This window comes from Condylura cristata, unplaced genomic scaffold (genome assembly GCF_000260355.1).
Source record: "Condylura cristata isolate star-nosed mole 26May11 unplaced genomic scaffold, ConCri1.0 scaffold00011, whole genome shotgun sequence".
In the NCBI taxonomy this organism is placed as follows: Eukaryota; Metazoa; Chordata; class Mammalia; order Eulipotyphla; family Talpidae; genus Condylura; species Condylura cristata.
The window spans coordinates 50,165,244-50,191,345 of NW_004567112.1; the positions used below are offsets into that span (position 1 = coordinate 50,165,244).

Consider the following 26,102-nt stretch of genomic DNA (forward strand, 5'->3'; position numbering starts at 1 on the left):
ATAGAACTCATGCAGAAGTGACTTAAGCTTCCTAGTGCTGTGCTTTAACCCGCTGTGCCACCAGGGAGGGCCTGGTTGTTGTTGCCACAAAAAAAAAATCCTAATTATAAACCTGTTACAGGAGTCTCAGAACACCCAAGGTAACCTCTGTTGGGAAAAGCAGAAGAATTCAATACATTGGAAAGGAGACAGGAGTTAAATGTAATTTTCTTTCCAAGGCTCTGTTCTATTTAAGACTCACTAAATGCCATGCAATTTGTTACTATATGAAACTGAAAATGTTAGCCCTTCTGTAGCATTCCACTACAGTTTCCTCAAATGCAGAAGTTATATAGCATTTCAAGAGGCTTTCCATTGAAGCATATATTTTATAAAATCAAATATGATTAGGGGAATTTTAAAGTGTTATTTTTTTTTAGTTAAGTAACATTGTTTTACATAAGTTTTAAGGTATTCATCATTGAAAATCAGCTTGTGTACATAAACCATCAAGTTAACAACTAAATGACGAAATCAGTCCTTCTCCCCATTTTCATGATATACTCACCACTCTTCCCATTTCTGTCCTAGTAACCAATAACTGATTTTAAATCCAAGACTTTAGTTGTGTTAGTCATATTTAATTACAACTACTTGTCTGTTTCTCTGTATAATGTGTATGTGTGAAATCATCTTTTTTCTTTATTTCACTAAGTGTAATTCCCTGTTATTTTTTTTAATATGGCAAATTTCCATCTTTTTTAAACAAATGAATACTACAACTGTGAAAATATACCATATCTTCATTATTCTCTCATCAGTTTTGTCAGATGACAGACACTTGCCTTTTATAAGTTGTGCTACAATAAATATGGGGTACATCTATCTCTTCAAATCAGAGTTTGTTTTTTTTTAAGTTAGATTTGTGTTTCTCAAGTAAAAGATGATAACTTTTCATGAGCTTATTGACCATCTGTATGCCTTCCTTGGAGAAAGAAGCTTTTATTCACATCCTGTGCTCATTTTTGAATAGGATTGTTTTTATTATGTTTTGTGAGTATATTTAGGACATGAGCCCCTTGTAAAATTATGATGTGTAAATATCTTCTCCCATTCAGTAGGCTGTTATGTTATTTTTATTTCACTAATATTAGAGAGCACACATCTTATTTCATGTGGAATTAAAAAACAAAAACACTAAATGAAAAAATAAAGAGGTTAATTATGTTTAATATTGTTGTTTTGCATTGGTACTTAGAGCATTAAAATTCATATTCCATTATATTATTTACTAGATAGGATTTAGAAAAAATATGGTTATTACAGTTCCTGAAAAAGATTTCCCTTCCTGTTTTGAAATTTTAGTTATAATGATTATTATTTAATTGTGCTTATAAGCTATTTTTAAAGAATTTTCAAAAATAATTTTAAGAAGACAACTGTGTTTTATTTTATATGCAGAGGTTGTCTTTATATGGAAAGCTAAGGATACAGCAACACATACTTCTGGCACTACCCTGAATTAGTTATGATGTGATTCAACTTGCATATAGCAGTCATTTATATTTAAGGTTAGTTTGGGATTTCTTCCTCAATTAAAAACATTACTCTATTTTGGTAGAAAAATATTAAATGTTTAGATTCATTTCATCTATTGTAAGTGTTTTATTACTATAGTAACATTTACTGTACTTTTCTTTGTGTCATTTCTTAGTGAATTTCATTCTATAGAAAAAATATGTCTTCCCGATCTTGACTATCCATATTTTCCTACTCAGTAAAATAAAGTCTGTTTTCAAGCAAGATCAGGATGTCAATCTAATTCACTCTTTGACTTTCAGTTTCCCCTTGACTATGTAGGATTTGCTGTATCTAAGCAACCTCATCTCTATTTTTTTTCACCCCTGGCAGAAATGGTTCTGGAATATTGAGTATAAAGAAGAGCAAAGAAAAATGCCCCAGAATAAAAAGAATTCTTGAGGAATTTTAAATTTACCAATTATAATTTCTATATGTAATATCTGAGATTGTTTTAATATCTAGGCTTTCTTAAACAGATGTCATCTAATTGCTCATTGCTGGACCAGGCCATGCATATATAGCACTATATATAGCTTATACTGGCTGTTTTGCAAAACATTTTTAAGTTACATGAATTAATATAAAATGGTTGAATATGAATTTATTTCATGCAATTCCACTTAAAAAGTATGTTACTGGGGTGTGGGGAATGCTTCATAGAATGGTTATGTTTTTTTAAAAAAAAACTTTTAAAAAAAGATCTATTTATTCATACAAGAACTGGAGATGGAGATGGGGTGAGAGGATTCACCAGAGAGAGTTGAGAGCAGAACAGGCAGATACACTGAAATACAATGCTAAGAGGAGCAGCAGACAATATAGGAGATATCTGCTGTGCATTTTGGATCAGCTCCCTGGTCAGCTGGGAATCAAACTTCCGCTGCAATGAATGTTGATAACTGACCCCTGCGTCATTAACCCCTGCGCTACCAGGGAGGCCCCCAGAATGATTTTATTTTAAATCAGCGGTTGAATATATTTTTGTAATCTCTCACTGTAGCTGCTGTATTGCTTAACTAAAAATACACTTGAAAGCATGTATTCAAATATCCTTACATATAGACTGACAGATTTTCTTATTTTAGCAAACAAATCTGATGATTTACTTAAATACCAACAAAGATCATGCATGGCCTAACAGTAAAATATTTTTATTTTAGTGTTTATTTCTTTATTAATCCCATCTTTCCCAGTATGTGCAACTCTCAAAAATAAGAGATATTTTCCACAAGTTTTACTTTCTTTAAAGGGACTTATCTTACCATTGGAATTATGGTTTTGAAATCATTTAACCTTTCTGTAAAATAGTGGATAATTCCCTATATCAATTTTTCCTTTCAGTCTCAAATGAATAAAATATATGGTTATAAAACCACAGAAATGTAAAGTAACTGTTGCACAACTAAAAACTATGCCCTCTGAATAAATTAATAGAAAATTGCACACAGTGTGCACTGTTTTCAGTTAGTGGCTTTACCCTCTAATAATTTATGGTACCTTTCAATTTTAGGCACTCTGACAAAGAAAATGTTGTCTTTTTCATTATCCAAACAGATTTACCCCATCTATTATGAGTATATACTATATCTGTGTCAGTCTATGATCTATAATCATCTTTACCACTTATGTATGTCCATCTGTTTATAAGATTTTCTTAAAAGATTCATTTATTCAAGAACTGGGGCACAGACCAGAGGAGAGGGGGGGAGTGAGAGGAGTCAACAGAGACAGAGTGCAGAGACAGAGTGGGGAACAGAACAGGCAGATCTACTGAAATGCACTGCTGAGGGAAGCAGGGGGTGGGGGCAAGAAAGGTTTGCCACACCAGCTCCCTAGCTGGGGATCAAATTCATGTTGCAGTGGCTTCTGAGAGCTTCATAGTGCTTTAACCCATTGCACCACCAGGGAGAGCCCTGTTTGTAAGATTGTAACAGAAATAAGGAGAAAGTAAAGAGAAAGCAAAGAGTATGAGAAATATTTCTTTTCTTATAAGGTAGCATTTTGGCTGCTAGGAACAGATAAATCATCATAATCTTAAGTATATAGACAGAAAATTTGAGTTTTCAATAAATTTAGGTTCTGATACTTATTATGGATAATATGATCTAGGGTCTATAACATGAATGTGAGTGAAAAGTTTTGTTAGCAAGAGCTTAGCAAAGCTTCTTTGAAGAACGAGCACTTGAGTTGAAACCTGAGTTATGAGATGGAAGGCTAAAGAGACACCAAAACCAAAAATACTTGATATGGAAATATTTGGTGTACTTTCATGAGAAATATCTTTAAGATGTGTGAAAAAAATATGGCTTCAGGAACTTTTTAGTATCAGTGTTCTCCTTCTTTGTACATTGAAAGATGGTTGAATGGCATTAATTCCAGCTATCTGTTGGAAATAATGTTCATGTTGTTATGCTAAGGGAGACACAGAAAAACTAAGCATAGTATTTTGTGTTCAAGGATTTTAGAGTCTAGTGTAAGGAATAAAATGTTTATGGTTAAACATAGGTAGTATCTGTTCTGTGAGTATTCAAGTTGAAGAAAGGATACATTTCATTGGAGATTCAAGAATCTCAAAAGGCAAAGTCAGGTGAATAGAATCTTGCACTATCTTCATATTGAGCGATGATTAAAGACAGTGTGCATAAAGAATAAGACCTGGGGAAATTTAGATGGTTTATAATAAATGGTAAGTATTTTAGTTTGTCTTAAGCAATTTATGAATCAAATTACTGAGAGATGGATAGAAAGGTAGTTAGTATTAGACTAACTAAAGGTAGTTAGTTTAGAAGTTTTAAATTCTAAACTTTAAGAATTTCGATTTTAGCAATTAGGCCTTGAGTTAGCAAACTATGACAATAGGCCAAATCTGACCAGATGACTGTTTTTGCTAAGTCCATGACAATAATTTTGTATAGGTAAATGATTATACTTTCCAATTCAGAAAAATATACCCCTTCCCCCCAAAGTATGTTCTTATGATAGTAAACCTGTAGTTTTTAAAAATATTGTGTGGAAAGCATTCTTGCTACCAACACAGGAATGGGAGAGAAATAACATGTATTTTGAAATTCTGAGAAAAAATTGAAAAGTTGAGTGGATGTTACAGAGACCCTATGGGCAAATGTCAAGAATGTGATTTGAAAATGATTCATAAAACATCTATCAATACCCCACAGGTATCAGCATCCAGAGTTATCAACAGTTACTCTGTTGAGGCTTAACTTGTAGCCACTATTGCAAAGATAAAATAGAAATCTGAAAACTGGCCTTGGTCATACATCTTCCAAATTTAAAAAAAATGTGTTTTGTTTTCACTTTGATAAAAATAGCCAAATCTTCATGGGTCCTTCTCTATGCTAAGACATATAAATATTGCTTATGGTATAGTTTTGGCGATGTTCCTATTTTGTTTGTGATTCAGAAACTGGTTGTTGCAGTTGGTTAAGACTGTATTTAATACCATCATTTAAGCTGCCAAGTGTTTTATATTGTTCAGTGAGGCAGATAAATCCCACCAAGCTTATCTATCAAAACTGGGACTTTATTTTGACCCACATTGTATTCTCAGGAAATTCAATTGATAAAAGTTTTGCAAAGCATTAGAACCCAATTCTAGTGTATCTTGGTGTGCATTTCCATCTTAATGCAGTTTTATAAATTTTCTATTTCAAAAGGAGGCTGGCACCTCTTTACAAGCTCTTCTTACACTATAAGTCATTCAGAATACTCTTGGGGGAAGACACTGGGTCACTGCTTTTTTCCTTCTCCCAAATTTCAGTAACAAACACATTTCAATATCAAGTAACAAAGCTAAAGTTTATGGCATTTTGTGAACCAAATCAACATCAAATAGGATAAGTTATCTCTTTTCAATGCTCATGATACACTAGCTATATAACGCTACTGGTCATCTAATATTAAACACTACTGAGAAGGAAATTATTTTATTTTCTCTGGAAAAATCATCTGGTAATTTCAAAAAATCACATGTTCTCTTTTGATCTAACCATTTCACCTCTATGATTCTAATTTTTGAATATGTCTGTAGTACTTTTTTTACATTTCTTTGTCTATCTTATAAGATACAAACATTTATCTCTACCATTCTCACTTTTAATAGCAAAAGTTTACTCAAATATCTCTGATTATCGTTGTTATGAATAACTCACCCGAAGAACTTGAACATCTGAATTTTTTATCTGAACTGTCATATTATCTATTAATAGATATATTCATTTAAAATGTTCCATATTTGCTTGTCTGCATGTACTTTCAGTATCTGCCCCCATAATAGTGAGCTACTTTAAAATCCCAGAGCTCTTATCTAGTTTATTTTATACTATTTGAAAAATTAGTGCTTAGTACTAAATCATATGAATATTAATGAACTAAGGAGTTATCAAAATTTCTGTAATCAGAAGAGTAGAAAATGAGTTTATTAAGTGGGTATAAAACAAATATGTCTATGGAAAATAATTTTGCTAATGCTTCCTTTTAATAAAGTAAAATAAATATTCACTTTAAGTGAATATTTAGTTCTCTGAGAGAATATCTTTAAAAATATATGTTTAATACAGGAGCCACCAGTTCAGAGAAATAAGTTAAAGTGAGAAAGATAAATAGGAGATGATTTCACTCATGTATGGAATCTAATGCAGCAAAGTAAATGAATAGTCAAAGCCAGTTGAAAACAAAAGTTTGAAATCTGCCTGAGGAATTGAGGTTTCTAGGTGAGGAAATGTAGAAAGGCTGAAAAAGGAAAGAGAAGGAAAAGTCCAAGTAGACTCTGATAGAGGATTGGATTATCGGGGCTTTGATTGTGTTATGTAACAGAATACATCTTCTTGATATAAATAATTGTTGTGTAGGTATAAAAGGGGCATAACCCTAAACAACTACAGTATATACAAAATTGTAAATCAACACAACCTGATTAAATACAAGATTTTTAATTTTAAAAATAAAATTAATAAAATTAATAAAAATAAAAGTAATATTCAGTATAATCATTTTAAATGATATGCTTTGAGGTTTTTAAATTATTTTAAAATGACATAATAATGTCATATAGCCTGCCTGCCTACATTCCCTCAAGTATTTCAGAATGTACACAATTCTAAAGAGAACCTTCAAAAATCTTGCCAGTGTTAAAAAGTTTTTAGGATAGTTGATAATAATAATCTCAAAAATGTTCCAGCTTGAAATGTAGTTTTATCTCACTGTCTTTAACTCACAGTCTATGTTATTATCAATATTTTGTCATTAAAATAATTCAATAATAATTTTAAGATTGCCAATCATTCTAATACTAAAATATTAACCATGCAACCTACTGTATTTCTTGCTTATATACATTCTTTCTTGATTCCTCGTACCTACTTTCAAGAAAGTTATAGGCAATCACACAACACTCATAATCAAAGCCATAATAGTACTCTGCCATGGTTTATTTAGACTTTTCCTCCTCTCTCCTCTTTTGAAGTCTGTTTCACCTTCCCTATCTAATAGCCTTAATTTTTCAGGCTTATTTCAACACACAGCAAAAGTGTTCATAAATTAGTCTATGAATGAACATAGTATTCTCTACAAAAAATAGATGAAGAAAATAATTAGCTATACCTCTAATGATCAGATTATATATACCTGCTGTTTTTCTGTCAGCACTGTTATTTTTCTGTCAGCACTTCCTCACTATTTGTAAATAGAATTGGTGCAATCGTTGCCAATTTGATAAAATAATTTGTGATTTTGTTTTGTGAAACCATTGCTTCCTTAAGGTTGCCTGTGTTTTCAATACATTTATGTGTATGCATATATTTTATATTCTATTTTTATTTTTAATTCTAGTCAAGATCTCCTTAGTAGATCTTCAAGTTCCTTTTAAAATATTTACCTTTAGAAGTTGAAATGAAGGCACCATTGGTTTATAATACTGTATAGTATTCACCTCTTCATATGTATGTTACCATACAATACCCATCACCATGACACACATAATCCTATAACATAGTACATTGTAATGTCACAATATAAAACATTGGTTAACAATACTAAATGCTTCTTGAATACAGTTTCACACCTTGATTTACAAAGGTTTACTTGACAAAGCCACGGGGCCAGGGGTATCTAATATATAGTTTACTTACAAGTAGTAGACATTTTTATGGAAAATCATTTTCCCATTGATTTCAACTTTCATATTTGTCACATATATATTTGCTCAGTGGGAGGATTTTGAGATAACTATGCAAATTACATCACCTCACTGATCAAAAATAAGACCTCTCATTTGACATTTCCATAAGCTTTATGTGCTAAGTCCATGAATTTTCTCCCAATAATCAAATTAATGAAAGTGACTATTTTGTTATAAATGGTGTCCTAATTTTCTTGACTTCTTTTGAATAATAAGGAAGCCTGTGTAAGAGAGATTAGGTTGAAAACCTTAGAAGGAATGCAAAGAGTCCTTCTAAGGAGATCTTTAATAGAATTATGCTTGATAATGACTTGAAGTCATTATACAGATAGTTATCACCTGACTCATAAGTGCACAGAGAATGGAATTCATTTTGCTCATGTAATTAAAATATTCATGGAAATGTGACAAGATAAAAGCTATGAACAAACAAGTACTCCCAAGAATTTTTCCATCTTCTTAATAAAGCAAACCTTACCCACTCATTGTCATCCTCTTTTTAGATTCCAACAACGGCCATGGCTTGACAGAAAAGATTTTGAGAGTTTTCATTATAAATCACAGGAGTAAAGAGAAGAAGGATGAAGACCAAACTTTTGAGTTAGTTTTGAGACAATGTGAGAAGATGGAACAATAGTTGTTTTAAGGATGGATAGGAATGCCAAAAATAAAAGAAATGTTTCCCTTTACAAAGTACATGGCATGTATGCCCACAAATTTGAGTTATTTGGAATTTAACTTTCTTAATAGCCTATTTATTGAAGATAACATTGAAATTTGGCTATTGTGACAGAAACATATGTGGTTCTGTGCTCTCAGCTTACCTTCACAAGGTCGTCTCTTCACAAGGTCATCTCTGAATATATTTTTTCTTGGAGCTTCCAAAGAAAAATTTTAATGTGTTGCTATAAAGGACAGGGATTCTCAGATGACTTGGAGAATGTTGTAATTTATTAACTTAAAATGTTCTAGTGCACAATTTAACATTATGTGTACGCTTACTCAAATGAAGCATGACCCAAGTCTTGAGTTGAAGGATCTTTACAATTAAACAGTGTTTCTGTTATCACTATTCGAACCAAGCCTATTTATTTATTTATTTACTTATTTATTTATTTATTTATTTATTTATTTATTTATTTATTTATTTATTTATTTATTTATTTATTAGTATTTACTGACCCTTTGACTTGTATAACAAATTGTAGGCATTTGTTCCAATTGGTGAAATGTAATATAGGAGATAAAGATCAGAATGATTTAAAATGCAACCTAACAAAACATGAAGCAGATATAAGAACCACATGGATTATGTATCCTTTAACTTTTAGGGTGATTCTTTAGATAGTATTAACTCTTATTACATGCCAGATTTAAATACACACACACACACACACAAAAGAAAATTACCGAATTTCCTTAAATATGTCTTTTGTGCAAAGTAATGGTTAAAATTCTAAAGGAACAAATATTTGGGACTTTCTTAAACCTATACAGGTTTTGTTATTTTATTCTGTGATCATTTGCTATTTGTCTTCTTGGTGTACCTATAAGAATTTGAGCAAAAACTTACTATCAATCTGACAGTGAAGGCAAAGGAATAACTAACCATTGCTTATCTCAAAACTATAATTGCCTACCTTTATCAACTCAAAAGAATCTAAAAATTAAGGGTCAAGACATTATTTTAGTCAGTTTCAAAAGAGACGGGTGCCTATCCAGAAATGCTTATAAAGAAGAGTATACTCCTAGTGGAACAATCTTTAGTCATGGAATCATGGAATCATATAGTATTTCTACTTAGAAGTGCCTTTAGTTGTAGTTTAGTAGGTTGTATAATTATCTTTTCAGTATCAATTTATTTATATGAACCTAAGTCCCTTTTGCTAAATATGATATGGAATTCATTCTTACTATTCAAGTAGCAGTAAAAGGCAAGGATGTGGAACTGTGCACTTGTAATGTACACCCATTAGTTCAACCAGAATTCAGAAGGCACTTCTCAAAGACAAATGAACTGCAAAAAAGGGAATTCACTTTTGAGGCAAAATGATTGTTTTCCATTGTTTTTTAACATGTTCCTCAAATCTCAGTTTGATTTTTAATAACTACTGTGTTAGAGGAACACTTCAATCCCTTTCTGGATACACAGAAATGGATTAGCTCAATAGATTAATTTCTGATTTATTTAACATATCCTATATTTAAAATCTAAATAGTCACATTAGGAGCCAATATAAATGAAGGGGGCAGGAGAGAAATTAGATTCAATAATCACTGTCTATTTCAAGGGGATCTATAATTCACAAGGGACACATCTCTGAATGCTTATCTTTTCCTAGGAATTGTAGTTCTGGAAATTACCTGCTTTGGACTATATTTTAATAGTGGCACTACAAAGTCCACTTGATCAGAATGGTCTCTTAGCAAATTAAATAATTCAGTAGATAATGAACCAAAAGATTATTAAAGTTTGCTAAACTCTGTAAAAGACAGAAAATTCTTATTCTAATTTTTTTTGTTTTCCCTGTTTATATATATAATCTTCCTATACAAGATTCCAACTACTGTGAAGGCATTAAAAAAAAAATAAATGTTACATGTTGTATATTTTGTTTCTAGTAAATAATACATGTATAGTTATCTGATTTAAATACTGTTTAATTTCATGAAAAATTAAATACTTAATACTATCACCCTAAACCTGTTAGTTATTACTAATGTTAAAAGTTCTCAAGATTAAAAGGTCATAATCTATTTGGAACATAATCCAGAATTCATTGTTTTCCTTAAATGGAGATTGTCTATTTCTTAAGTCTTACTTACCTTACAAATCATACAGTGTATGGTAGCTATATGCCACACAAAATAGTCCAATATAACTTGAATAACAAATTTTAAGTATCTTTCATCCCCACTCCCCTCACGTTTAGGCCAGCACTCCTAATATTTTCAGATTTTGCAGTTTCCAATTTTAATTTTCATGATGACTGCCAACATAAGTTTAAGAGCACTTTTGTTTATATGTTTTATGCCTATAGTTCTCAGTGTATATACATTAACAACCATCTAGGAAGACAGGGAATTCAATTAGCACTTAACCTTTCCTTCTAGATTTTGCCATGTTATGTTTAGTTTTTTTATTGTTTACATAAATTTAAATAATGTGATTACTGCCATTGCTCACTTTAACAACTGTAGATGATAAAGAGGATTTTAAACTATGTGACAAATTAAAACAACTAAAATTACTCATGCAATACTTAGCAATTACACAAAAATGAGCAGAGTTAAGGTAATTAGCAGGAATGTCCTCAAATACTGTGATTTATTCACTGTTAGTGCTCAATTCAGATTGTTCTTATTTTTTTTTTATTCTTCATTTTATTTTTAAAGATTTATTTATGTATACAGAACACAGGTACAGGTCAGGTCAGAGGTGTAGGGGTGGTGAGAAGATTCACCAGAGATGGAGTAGGGAGCAGAACAGGCAGATCTAGTGAAATATACTGCTGAGGGAAGCAGTGGACAAGCCAGGAGAGGTCTGCCAGGCCATGTGGGTCACTTCCCTGGCCTGAGATTGAGCTGTAGCTGAAGTTGTTGTGTCAAGCTTCAGTGTTTCGCTTCAATCCAAAGAGCCACTAGATCGGGCCCTGATTTTGTTTTGTTTTGTTTTTTTTCCCTAAGTAGTAAGTTTTCAAAGTTACCATGGATTTAGTTGAGCCAGGACTGATGTAATTCAACTGTAAGCTTATACAGACAAATTCCACTGAGAAATAGCCAGGAAAAATTATTAACCCTTAATTCCTATGTTCAAATGCACATACTGTGAAGAGCTTCAGAATTTATTTAAGCTTAGTGAAATATAGGTTATTGCATAGCAGTTTAACTATTTAGAGATCATACATGCTTGTGGGGGGGGGATGAGGAGGCTAGAAAGTAAGTGAAGAAGTGAGATAGAATTTGAAAAAGAGTCAGAAACAAGTTGAGTAATTAGCTTTGGAGGAAGTTATTTGTTTTTGTTTGCTTTTGTGTGTGTGTGTGTAATAGGAACAATAGTCATTTGAGTTTAGTGTAGTTATTTTGATATTGACTACATTTTCATGGTTCTGAGATATTGTCTGATTATATATATACATATGTATTTTTTTTTTAAACGATGAGGATAACAAAAATCTTCTTTGAAAAACGGTCTTAGGTGCAGGTTTCATTGGTTATTTCTCAATGGAATTTGTTTGTATAAGCTTTATAGCTGAATTACATCAATCCTGGCTCAACTAAATCTATGGTAACTTTCCCAAAAATGGGGAAATTTTTTCTTTTCGTTTCATGGGAAAAATATATATAAAAAAACCTGATATTAACTATTGTCATAGATGTTTTCTAGTCATCTAAGGTATAATGTCTGAGTGTCAGTTCTCGTAGGGTTTTGACAGTAAAGCTGAACTAAACTCTCTGAATGTTTTTTTCTAGGAAGAACTGAACCCCATCATTGTTACTCCACCCATCCAAGCCATCGATCAGGACCGGAATATCCAGCCGCCATCTGATAGACCAGGCATCCTCTATTCCATCCTTGTTGGTTTGTATCTCTTAACAGTTACACTCTGAGATAGTGTTCTAAAGTCATGTAGAAAGATAAAAATATCTATACTAAGTTAATGGAACCACCTTTAGTAATAGAAATTTTTTTGCATCTAAATATTATTTTCATTCTTAAATAAATTTAAAAATAAGTTGTTGTTGTTGTTGTTGCCCTGTGAAATATACTCCTAATTATACAAAAAGAAAAACATGTAAGAATTGCTCATTCTGTTCTCAGATTGTATATGTTGAAATATGGATGCTGTTAGTTGTTATTGTTTATTTAGTTACTGGACAGATATATGTAAGACAGATCATATAACTTGTAATAAAAGTGTCACCTTTGAAGTATTCCTGAAAATAACCTTTCAGTGGAGCTCAACATTATCTTTAGCTGCTTTTAATATCTGTTTCTTTCTATCACCCAACATATACAAATGCAATCATAGTTCTCAACATAACAATCTACAAATATTAGATTTCAAAATATGCTATCTACTACTTGTAAATGCTATTTGTACTGAAAAATTCAAGTAATTATCTTTGAAACTTTTACTCTCTCAGATAGTATGTATGTCATACATCTGCTGCAAATATTAGAGTATTAGCATTTTTAAGATGTTCATATGAACATATGCATAAGATTCTTAAGTCTATAGGAGTCTTGACCTACATAACACATAGGTACCTTTCATTTCATTAACTCTAGATCACACTATGTCAATCACTGCACTAGATGCTCAGATACAGGAATCAAGGGTAAATATTCTATATCAGAGTAGAATAAAACTTAAGACTAGAAACATGTCAAAAGATAAAACATCACTTTAAGCTCGGTAAATAAGTTTGTTTCATTTACTGTGTGGAAAGCTCTCCTTTTGCTATCATACTTTATCGTCTATTTACTGGAGATGAGGATGTAGATGCTAATGTATGTGAAAGTTCATCAATGACTATTGCCAACCCTTTCACTGATCTTATCATTATTGTCAGTGACGGAATTATTTTCACTATTATTAACCATGTCCAACAATCTAAGTCAACTCACTATCATCTTGATCTGTTATTTTCTGTGGTGTCCCTTTGACTTCCTACACATAAAAATAGTACACTTGTATTTGTGGATAATAGTAATGGCAGGGGTAATCTGATTGAGGTATTCTCAGAATATAGGCAAAATTGAAAGCCCAATTGACATTCTTCCAAACAAATACAAATGGCCTATAAGTATATGAAATTGCTAAACAGCACTAATCATCAGTACAGTACAAATCAAAACCACAATAACCTATAAACTCACACTTGTTAGAATTTTTTTTTAATAAAAAAAAGGGCCTAAGGGATCATGCTCAGTGAAATAAGTTAGAAGAAAAAAGAAAAATATTGGATAGTTTCACTTACAGAAGGAATATAGGGACTCCAAATAAGACATAAGGGAAAAGAACAGAATAACAATACAAAACAAAAACAGACATTTATAAACCAGAGACATACTGAAGGGAAGGGAGAGGGAGAGGGACTGGAAGAAAGAAGGGAGGGAGGAGCACAGGAAACTGTGAGATAGTGAATGAGCAAAGTGTGGGAGAAAATTCTATGGGGTCTACACTTGGGGGGGGGGCAGTAAATTTTGTTTTAAATGAATAATGATGGTATATATATATATAACAATACATCTATATATATATATAACAATAAATATATATATATATATATATATATAAATTTTAAAAATCTAGACGAGAGAAATATTTCCAAGGATGTAGAGAAAATAGATCCCTTACAATGTTTGTGGCATCTTAAGCAGTACAGCAGAATGTTGTGATTGCTCCAAAAACTAGAAGGGAATTAGGTTAGTATTTTAAAGATAGAGACAGACCAAATGGCCAACCAACTGACCTGTATTTTCTGAAACTTTAACAATGGCGAAAATAGGGAAATAACCTAAATATCCTTCAAAGAGTAAATGGATAAGTAAAATATTGTTCAACTTTAAAAGAGAAGGAAACCCTACTGTTTTTTACAGCATGGATGGCATTATACTAAATGAAACATGTCAAACACAATAGAGTATTCCTCAGGCCTGGGAGCAATGGTGAGTTGGAAGATACAAGTGTTTTGAGGTTCCTTCACACAGTTTTTCGTAGTATTTGGCCAGTTTACATTCCCACAAACAATGTAATAGGCTTCCTTTTTCTTTACTTCTTCACCAGCATTTGTAAATGTAATTTTTTCTTTCTTTTTTCTTTCTTTTTTTTAATGCGGGCCATTTTCGCTGGTGTAAGGTGGCATCTCATTATGGTTTTGATTTGCATTTCCCTGATAGCAGGAGATATTGAAAAATTTTCATATGTCTGTTGGCCATTTGCATTTCCTCTTTGGAGTAGTGTCTTTTCAACTCTTGCTCATTTTTTGACTGGGTTGTTTGCTTTGTTTTTGTTGAATTGTGTAAGCTCTTTGTAGATCTTTGATACCAGCCCCTGATATAAATATGTGTATGATACAAATATGATCTAAGAACTTCTCCAGTTCACATATTTTCTCCAATTCAGTAGGATGTATTTTTATTTGGCTTACTCTCTCCTATGCTATATGGAAGCTTTTTAGTTTAATGTAGTCCCAGCTGTTTTTCTTTGTTGTCTTGTTTGTGGTGATGAGATATCAAAGATGTTTCTGAGGTTTATATCATGGAATGTTTTGTCTATGTTTTCTCCTACATATTTTATAACTTCAGGTCTTACATTCAAGTCTTTTATCCATTTGAGTTGTTTTTTTGTATATATTGTAAAATGGTACTATGGTTTCATTTTTTTTTTTTGCACATGGCAGTCCAGTTTTCCAAGCACTGTTCATTGAACTCACTTTTCCTTTTTTCCAGTGAGTATTCTTTGACCCTTTGTCATATATTAGTTGATCATATGTGTGTGTGTATGTATGCTATGTGTGCACACACACACACACACACACACACACGGCTTTATTTCCAGGCTTTCAGTTCTTAGATCATGTATGTACACATATAAGTATATATGTATGTGTGTGTATACACATATATAGATGTTTTTGTTCCAGTTCTATGCTGTTTGTAGTGTTATGATTTTGCAGTATAGCTTGGATTCCAGGAATATAATATTGCTGTTTTACCCTACTTAGTCTGTAGAGCTATAGCTATTCTAGGTTTTTGTGATCCCATAAGAACTTCAACAGTTTTGGTCTATATATCTTAAGAATGCCATTGAGTTTTTATTGAAATTGGATTGAATCTGTAAATTGCTTTTGTAAGGATGACCATTTTGACATTATTAATTCTTCTGATGTATGAGCAGGGGATGTCTTTCCATATCTTTGAGTCTTCTCTATTTCATTCAACAATGTTTTAGAATGTTCCTTATATAGGTCATTCACATCTTTTGTTAGGCTTATTCCCATGTATGTATACATACATGCATGCATGTGTGTGTGTGTGTGTGTGTGTGTAACAACTGTAAAAGAATGGTTTGATGGGTTTCCTTAATTTTTTCCTTTCAGCCTGATTGTTTGTATCAGGAAAGCTTCTGTTTTTCTGTTTATTGATTTTGTAACTTTCTACTTTGCTTAATTTATTTATTGTTTTAATTAGTTTTCCCATGAATTTTTAAATTTTATATACACACATATAGTATCATATCATTGCAAATAATGATAGTTTTAGTCTTTCCCTATTTGAATTCCTTGTATGTCTTCATCTATCCAGTTGCTTTAGGTAGGATTTCCAATATTATATTGAAAGCCAGAAGTGAGAGTGGACATCCTTTTCGTATTCCAGACCTTATTGGGAAGGTTTTTAGGTTTTCAATATGAAGAATTACACTAAATTTTGGTTTTTTTTCATGTTATTATATCAATGTGTTGCTTTTATCCCAAGTACTTTGAGAGCCTTCATCATAAACTGTTGTTGAACTTTATCAAATAGGTTCTAACATTTATTTATATGATCATTTTTGTTTTTTCTCTTTTTTTTTTGTTTTTATGTGTTGAATTATATTAATTGATTTTCAGTTGTTGAGTCATTCTTGTATCCCTGAAATCAGTCCTACCTGGTCATGGTTGAGATCCTTTTTGCTGCCTTGTTGGATTCAATTTGCTATGATTTTATTAAGGATTTTTGCTTTTTTTTTTTAATGAAGAATCACCTATAGTTTTCTTGTGTGTGTGCGTGTGTGTGTGTGTGTGTATTTGGCTTTGGTATTAGTGTAATGTTGGCTTCATAAAATGCATTTGATAGCAAGCCTTCTTAATTTTGTGTAGGATAGGCACTAATTGCTCTTTGAAGTAAAAAGTTGTAACCAAACTCATGGTTCTAGGCTTTGTTTTGTGGAGGGTTTGATTACTTTTTCAATTTCATTGCTTGGAATTGGTTTCTTTAAATTTTGTATTTCTTCCAGATTGTTGACTGTAACATACATACAATGCTTATAGTAATTTCTTTTATCTGGGTTGCTCTTGTGTCTGTTGTAATATTTCCTCTTTAATTTAGGAAACTTTATTTATGTTACTGCTTATTTACTATTATAAAACGATTTATTTTTCTTTTATTCCTTGTACCTAATCTTGTTGTTTCTCCACTCTTTGTTTTTCCAAAGAACTAGTTTTTGTTTTCATTGATCTTTTACACTTACTTCATTTTTTTTTTCATTTTTCTGCTTTAAATTTTATTATTTTCTTCTGATTTTTGGGCCTTTTTGTTGTACTTTTTCTAGTTCTTTGAAATGGAAAATTGGGTTATTTCTTGCTACTTTATATGGGCTATTGTTGTTATATACTTTCCTCTTATCGCTGCTATTACTCTCTGTTATACATTCTCTTAGCTTGTGGACTTATTGTCATTTGTCTCAATATATTTTTAATGTCTTCTTTGGTTTACTCATTAACCCGTGGTCTTTCAATAATGTGTTGCTCAGTCTCCATGTAATGGAGGGTAAGAGGGCACCTTACTTTCTTTTTGTGGTTGATTTCTAGTATGTCTTAGTGGTCAGAGATACTTGGTATGACTTAATCTTCATATACTTGTTATAGTTTGTCTTGAGGTCCAGTACAAGTTTGATGCTGGAGAATGAAATGTGTACTTGAGAAAAAAATGTGTTCATTTTTTTGGGGTGGGGGTTTCTATAGATGGCTGTTAGCTCCATGAGGTATAGATCTTTATTTAGGGCTATTGTGTCCTTTCCCAATTTTGTTTCAATGATTTGTCCATTGATGAGAGTGAGGTGTTGAAGTTTACCACATATGCATTTTCTCCAGTATCTGTTTTTAGGGATGATAGTAATTATCTGATACATTTTGATGCTTGTTCACTATGGAGTATATTTTAATGGATGTCGTTTCTTCTTGGTGCATTGTCCCCTTGATCATTAAATAGTGTCTCTCTGTGTCTTGTCACCCTTTTGAGTTTAAAGGGTATTTTATCTTCTAAAATATGGCTATGCCACCTTTTTTTGGGGGGACATTTGCTGGTAGAATTATTTTCCAACCCTTTTTCTTCAATCTGTGTTTAACTTTAGAGTTCAGGTGTGCTTTCTGGAGACAGCAGAAGGTATGATTCTGTTTTCTTATCCAACATGATGATGAGTTTAGTCCATTTACATTTAGGGTGATTATTGATAGATGGAAAACTGTACTATCCAGTTTGTCCATCATTTTATGGATCTATTCAATAACATGTTCAGTTCTTCCTATTCATCCCTCTGTTGGTTTAGAATTAAAGGCATTTTGTAATATTTCTTGGAGTGAGGGATTCATTGTAGCACATTTCTGAAGACTTATTCTGGGATATATTGCAGGATAAAATATTCTTAACTGGCATATTTTGTCTTGGGGTTTTTGTTTGTTTTTTAATGTGCTATTCAGTCTCTTATGCTTCTAGTGTTTCTTCAGAGAAGTCTGATGTCATCCTATTCAGTTTGCCTTTACAGGTTATTTGTTTCTGCCCCCCAGTTAGTTTCATTACCTTATCTTTGCCTTGGATACTAGGAAACTTTACTATAATATTATTTCAATATGGTGGTTTGTCATACTTCTAGTTTCCTCTACTTTCAATTTTGGAAATTTTGGTTTATTTATTTCCTTGAATAAACTTTCAGATCCCTTCTTTCTGTCTCTGCCTTCTGAGATTTGTATGACTTATATTTCTTTTCCTCACAGTGTCAGATAATTCTCAATGTGTTTATCATTTTTTTATTTATCTTTTCATTTTTTTCTTGATTCTTTTTATAGTTGTATTTTCCAAAGAAGTGATTAATTTCTTCAGATATTCTATTCTTCTTTCATAGCTTTTTCCCAAATTTTTAACTCATCCATTTTTTTATATCCTGCAGTTTCTTTATCTTCTTATTTAAATTTTAATGAGGTTTGCCTATGCATTATGTTTCTCCTAGCTTTCTTTTCCTTTTCTGCATCTTCTGTTTATGTCTTTAAGTATTTTACTTATCGAAGTTTTGAAGCAGAAATATTCTTTCCTGTGTTGCCAGTTTGGGAGATTGATTATCTTTCTGGGGGTATATTATTTCCAAGAGAACCTATTTGACCACTTTTATTTTTCTTTCTCTCTGGTGCTTGTTCTTGGGGTTACTCTGCTTGGTATAGGTGCCCATGCTTCTGGGACAGTGGGTGTCTATCTGAGTGAACCACTGGCAGGGTGTCATAGGTGCTCCTGTAGCCTCTTGCTCTGTTGAATTAATCCCTGATTTGGTACTTGACCAGGCTGTGGCCAGCAGAGTACAGAATCGCACAGAGGTTCTTGAGAACTCTGTTGACTTGGGCACAACTGATAGAAGCTCTCTCTGGAGTTTGCAAGGTCTCTGTGTACTCTTGGCTGTTTCTTCAGGTGCATTCCTATAGGTTTTGTTTGTTTGTTTGTTTCATTTTTAACATACTAACATTTCCATTCTGCTCATACATTGTATTTTTTAGCTTATTTTTTTTCATTATGAATTTAGGATCATCTCATATCATTTTGTTTAACTTTCTATATATATATTATATATTTATATATATATATATTTTTTCTTTTTAAACTTTAGGTCAGTTGTTAAAAGTCTGTGTAGTAGGTCATCAGGTATTTTTCAGGCACAGATTGTGCTTTATTTCTTATTTTGCTTTTAATGTGTTGTGGTTCTATATTTCTTTGTACATATTATGTTTTTTGTTGAAGACTGAAAATTAGCATCTCGTAAGGTAGTAACTCTTGAAGTGCGATTTTCCCATTTCCCCAGGGTTTGCTTTTTTTTTTTATTTTTAATTATCATAGGATGTTTTTTGGCTGAGGATTAGTCTGCAATATAAACATCCAATCTTCTTCCAAGTATTTACTGCAGCTGTCCCTTCCCATGGGCATGCACTGTGAATTTCTATCCCCTCTTAAATATTGTTTTTCAATCTTCTAGTCTTTAAAATTTTATCCCCAAAAAGGATAAAAGAGAGAAATGGAGAGGGGAATAGGAACTGCTATTTATATACCTTGAAAATCACTTCAGTTTAGGAGAAGAAATTTGCAACAATGGGGATAAGTGCAAAAACAGTTGCTGTTTGTATCTCTCTGATCAGAAGCAATAATCAGATATCAAAGCACAGATGTCTAATATTTGGTGATCAGGTAATGTTTCACCTGACTTTTGGAAACTGTTAGCAGAGGCCGGAGCACATGTACAATTGCTTGTCCAGTTACTAGATTTACGGTGTAGCTGCTATGCTACAAACTGTAATTGAATGAAATTAATGCTATATTACCAGTTTTAAATAATATTATTGTGCAAGTAATATTGCCTTATGAGGAGGAGATCAATTCTATATTTTCTACTGTTATCTTCTATGAGTTTGATAGATTATATCAAATTTCCCACCAGAGGTTTTGTAACACTAAATAGCAGAAATGTCTGAAAAGTAATGTTTACTCACAAGCTCATCAACAGAGTTTGATATCTAGATTGGAGAATTGTTAATCTAAAAAAAAAATCTAACAAATTCAAAATATAAAATAAGTTTTTTAATAGGAATTTTTATTCTTATGTGTAAAGATAAACATATTTGTATATAGTGCAGTCATTTGCATTTCTCTTAATTGAACTGTGGTCAATTGCTACCTCAAATCTATTTTTATTTTAATGTATTACTGGACTTTGCTTTTCTAATTTGAAAGTCCATGTATATGAGCAATATAAGCCTGGAGACTTTAATGTGGGTTACAGATATGTTCCTTCATTTTTCATTCATGTCTTTACTTTGTTTATGGTGTTTTACCATTCACTTTTGATGTTATCACCAGACTTATTTCTCTTTTCATTTATTAGCTCTCAATTTTGAGTAATAGGAAAGGTATACTCAACCTCACACTGGGGTAAAATTAATCTGTATATGTGTAACTATCAATTTTATTTTATTATTTATGATATATGAATATGTTTTTCATTTGGGGTTTAGTCTTTTATATTATATGAAGAATGGATTAAATTTTACAAATTTTTATATGAGTGTCCTCTTAGGTAAGTTTCTAATTCAAAATCCATCCTAAAATCTACTTTCCATGACTGCTTTGACATGACTCCTTTGACATATGTTAAATACTCATGTTACTTTTCACTGTTTTTGATTATCAAGTCTACTGTGTCTACTGTAGTGGTATAGCTTTTTCTGATAAATTATGTAATTATCTTCTTGTCATAGTGTTGAGGCAAATGAATATTAGCAATTTAACCATTTTAATGTGTTTGATATATGGCAGATTGAATTTAAATGCAAACTCTGTATGATACTGAACAACTTGTTATCTTAAAGTTCCCAAGTCCTCTGTAAAATGGAATGATTTGCAAAGCTTTTGATGATTATTTATACAGAACTTCTAGCATATTTATATAGAACTTTTAGCCTTTTTCCTGTCTTGTCATTGTTTTTATTACAAGATATGCAGGAAAATCAGGCAAACTAACAAAAATCTGTGTACCAATAATATACTGGTGCATGTCAAAATTTGATCTCTTTATACTTAATACCTCTTCCTGTGATAAAATTTCAAATTAGATAAAAATTTCTTCTAATAAAAGGAATTCTGATAATTGTCTAAAAATATATATTATCTATTTTCTTACTCCTAAGCTAATTAATTACATACCACATTTTTACATTTTTATTCATTTCCCTATGTTATGTAGTTTTGAAATTTAATTTCTAATTTGTGATTTTTTTTCAATTGATGAAGGGAAATAGATATAATACATATGAACATTAGTTACTTCTCTCAATTATATACTGAAATCTCAATGTCTTTCAGGGACTCCTGAAGATTACCCAAGATTTTTCTACATGCATCCTAGGACTGCAGAACTTAGTCTCCTGGCGCCAGTAAACAGAGACTTTCACCAGAAATTTGATTTGGTTATTAAGGTAAATTAAATGATTATCTTACTTCCTTGTGTATTTCAACTGCTAATCAAAGTAACTTACAGATTCTGTTATAGCTAGTTTTTATGTTATAAAAATTAAAATTAATGGAGCAAATTACTCAAAGCTTTATTTTTTAAAGTATAGCACAACAGTTTTAATATGTTCTGGTTTTTTTCTTTAACATAACTTTTTATATTCTGTGAGAGTTAAATATTATTTTTATATATAGTAAGTATTCTTGTAAATCATATAACTAAACATATTATATTTTATCATATATTTCAACACTTTTTAATTTAAGGAATTAATTTTTGTGCACCATAACAACTTAAATGATTATTTTAAAATGTACATGATCTTATACCTTTATTTTAAAAATGTACTTTTTCATGCTGTTCTTTTAGCATTAAGGCCAGCCTATACATTTTTCAAAATATTTATTTTTTTAAAGATTTATTAATGCATACAGATTGGGGTACAAGCCAGAGGTCCAGGGGCAGTGAGAAGCTTCACAGGAGACAAAATAGGGAGCAGAATAGGCAGATGGATAAAGCACACAGCTGAAGGGAGCAGTGGCCAGGTCAGGAGAGGTCTGTCACACCATGTGGATCACCTCCAGGGCCTGAATCGAACTTACACTGAAGCAGTTGCAGCTAGCTTACAGGGCTGCGTCCTAACCCATTTTGCCACCAGGGAGGCCAATTTTTCTATCTATCTCTATCTCTATCTCTGTCGATTGATCTAATCTGTCTGTATATCTATCTACCAATTTTTAAGTATTTATTTATTCATACAAAACTGGGATTCAAGCCAGAGTTGCAGGGGCGGTGAGAGGCATCACCAGAGATAGAGTGGAGAACAGAACAGGCAGATTGACAAAGTACACTGTTGAGGGGAGAACGGGCAGGTCAAGAAGAGGTCTGCCAACCATGTAGATCACCTCCAGAGTGGTGGTCGAACCTGCACTGAAACAGCTGCAACCATCTTGTGTGCTGCATCCTAACCTGTTGCACCATCAGGAAGGGCCCTTTTTCAAAATATTTATATGTAGAAAAAAGTCTCAAGATTGAGATGATGTTCAAAACTAATTTTAGGTCAATAATTTTAGATGATGTTCAAAACTAATTTTAGGTCAATAATGTGTAATATAATAGACTCTTTAAAGGGACTGTGGAAACCCAGATGATCTTCCAGTTAGTTCTGATAGACTTCATTGAGAAGGTAAGATTTGATCTGTGATAGAATAGGAACTCAACAAATAGAAATGGGTTTTGAGGGTACATTCTCAGTAAAATAAATGGCGTAAGCAGAGCCTACTATATACTGTCTGTGTTTTTCATATCTACACTTAAAAAATAGAAATGTAGACCTGTAACATTTATTTTTAAAATTTAAAAGTGTTAAAGGAAAAAGAAGTAAGAAAACTAAGGAACAAGTACACTATACTATGTGTCTCATATACACATACCATTTTTTATTCATTGAACTATAACCATAATCTTAGTATATTCATGGGAGTAAATATGGAAATTAAAGTTCAGATGGAATAAGTGATTATGAAATTAAGATTTAATTTAGGATTATCTATGGTAAACCCATACTCTTTACTTCATCAAATGTGTTTACTTAGAAATGATTGTCTTAACTGTCAGTCTAACAGCAAACAGTAATTACATGCTAAATTTTATTTCAAAGTAGAGCATATTTTGTTATCACCACTTATATTATACAGTCCAGATCCTGTATTAATAACATAGGCCTTTATATTTAAGAATTTTGTAGTCTTGAAAGGGTTATGTAAGTCAACAAATCAAATATGACACATGATGTTCTAACAGGAAGTCACCTGAAAAGTGTTACCAACACACCAGGACAGTTTGTCTAGGAATGCAGGGAATATTTTATGGAGTTAACCACCAGTTATATATTGCTAATATATAAGTATAGAAATATTGAGTCCCAGAGAAAAATAGTGTCAATTAGGTAGCTTCAGGGATGGTGCAGGCAAAACTTCTGAGAGTTAAAGAGTCTTCTGCAATAAGGGGTGCTAACCAAAAAAATTATTCCAGAGAAGAGGTCAGAAAGTCTAGGAGGACTAAACAAAGGCTAAAAAAAAAAAGAGCCATTCACAAAGTACATTGATGATATTTTAGAATAGATGGAGGAAAAAAATGTTTAAATACCCCTAGAAAGGTGTCCACAATGACTTTCTGCCAGGTAGGTAGACCTAGAAGTACTTACTTTCTTCTTCTTCTTTTTTAAAGTTTATTTAGTTATGCATAAAAGAACTGGGGTACAGGCCAGAATTGTGGGGTATGAGAGGAATCACCAGAGACAGAATGGGCAGCAGAACAGGCATGTTGACTGAAGTACACTGCTAAGGGTGAGACAGGATCTGGGTCATCTCTGGGGCTGGGGGTCGATATCTTGTTGCAGTGGCTTTCAGTGCTTCATAGTGCTGAGCTTTAACTCATTGTGCCACCAAGGAGGGTCCACTTTCTTCCTTTAAATAAACTTTTATTCACTTTCCTAAGGTTTATTTCTCACTGCTTATTTATCTGAAATATCTGCAAATTCCTTTTCATGACTTCATGGGACAAGAACCTGTGGTGGTTCTAGGACTAAAATAAGAGCACACATCGGCTTCAATGTCTGAACACCGAAGTGTAGAAACCAATGCTTGCAGGCATAATATAGCAGGGTATAAGCAGTTAACAGAGAGGTGAAATATAGACCACTTCATGGAGAGAATATTGAGTGCAATTATAATTTCCATAGATCTCATTAATAGGGCTTTGTGTGTCATTTAGGAAAGTTTCTTTTTACCATTTATATGAAATGACCATGCAGGAGATTCATCTTCTTGCATTAACTAATTCATTTTAATTATCATGTGTTTATATAAAACTAAAAATATATATATCCATTGTGTTCTGTTGACATACCTGAAACCTTGTGGTGTGTACTCTGTGGGAGTTAAGACACTTGGCAAAGCACTGTTTCCAGCTGCCTCACTTGAAAATGGTATATGAGTAAATTGTACCACAGTCCATCAATTAGAGAAGCAAAAATCAATTAGAACAGACCACAGATTTTTTGTTGTTGTTTTAATAGCATTTTATAATATTAATGGAAAATTTTACAGACATTATTAGATTCAAATGACTATGTCATGTGTGCAGTCAAGGGAATAATAAGCAAGGTATCAATTTGTAAAAATGATAATGTGCCACCTACTTGAATAATACTGATTATTGTGACTTTGTGTAGGGGCCTATTAATATACTACAGTTGTGTAGTTCTCCTCTGTAGTAGTAAATCATTCAAAATCATCTTTTTCTTATTTTGATAATGCTTCATTTGTCATTGTCCATAAAATGTTTTATTGGACCTTATCCCAATTTTTATTTAGAAATTAGCAAAAATTAACTAAAATGAGGTATTTTCTAGGAGGAATTCTGCTTTGAAAAAGCATTTATGCACATTTAGCAGCTATTAAGTGTCACAGGTTAGCAGTTTGTCATATTAATTTAATCTTTCTGTCAGTGACTTAGACACTATCTGACAAAAATTTAAAGGTTAAACCAGAGGGACAATATGGTCTTGGTAGCCAAATTTAGAATATTGTTTTTCGTTTTGTTTTGTTTGCAGACTTTATTTCTTTTAATTTTTTAATATATCTTTTACATTACCCTTCATTTTTGTACAATGCATGGTTTCCTCTGAAATTCCCATCACATATTTACCCATGCACCAACACTATAGTCCATTGTGCTTTTCCCACTCCTATTGTCTATCAGAATGCCTCTGATACAGTTTCCTGGTGACTCTGATTTTCACTTTATTACAGTTATTCTTATTCCTTTTTTTTCCCTCACCACTCTTCCTATAAGTGAGATCATTAAATATGTTTTTCTTTTTCTTTCTAGCTTATTTCACTGAACATAATCCCTTCCAACTCCATTTATGTTGCTGCAAATGGCATGATTTTAGCTTTTTTGATTGCCAAGTAATATTCAGTCATGTAAATATACCACATCTTCTTAATCCAGTCATGTATTTCTGGGCATCTGTGTTCCTTCCATTGCTTACCAATTGTACATTGTGCTGCAATAAACATAGGGTGCAGGTGTCCTTTTAAATTAATATTCTGTGTCCCTTGTGTAGATTCCTAGGAGTTGAATTGATGTATCAATTGGAAGCTCCATTTTCAGTAATTTGTGGAACCTCCACACAGTTCTCCATAGTGGTTGGACCAGCTTGCATTCCCACCAGCAATATAGGAGAGTCCCTTTTTTCCCACATCCTCACCAACATTTGTTGTTGCTTTTGCTTTTTTGGTACTCAGGAT

At 32.1% G+C, this 26,102-nt stretch overlaps 1 protein-coding gene across 1 annotated transcript in view; it reads left to right on the forward strand.

The window, feature by feature from the left end:
• Positions 1-26,102, forward strand: part of PCDH15 (protocadherin-related 15) — a 565,802-nt gene that overhangs the window by 266,116 nt on the left and 273,584 nt on the right. The window contains exons 6-7 of the mRNA XM_004681080.1: positions 12,230-12,338; positions 21,639-21,751. Of these exons, the coding sequence (XP_004681137.1) occupies positions 12,230-12,338; positions 21,639-21,751 (222 nt within the window). The remainder of the gene's footprint in view (positions 1-12,229; positions 12,339-21,638; positions 21,752-26,102) is intronic.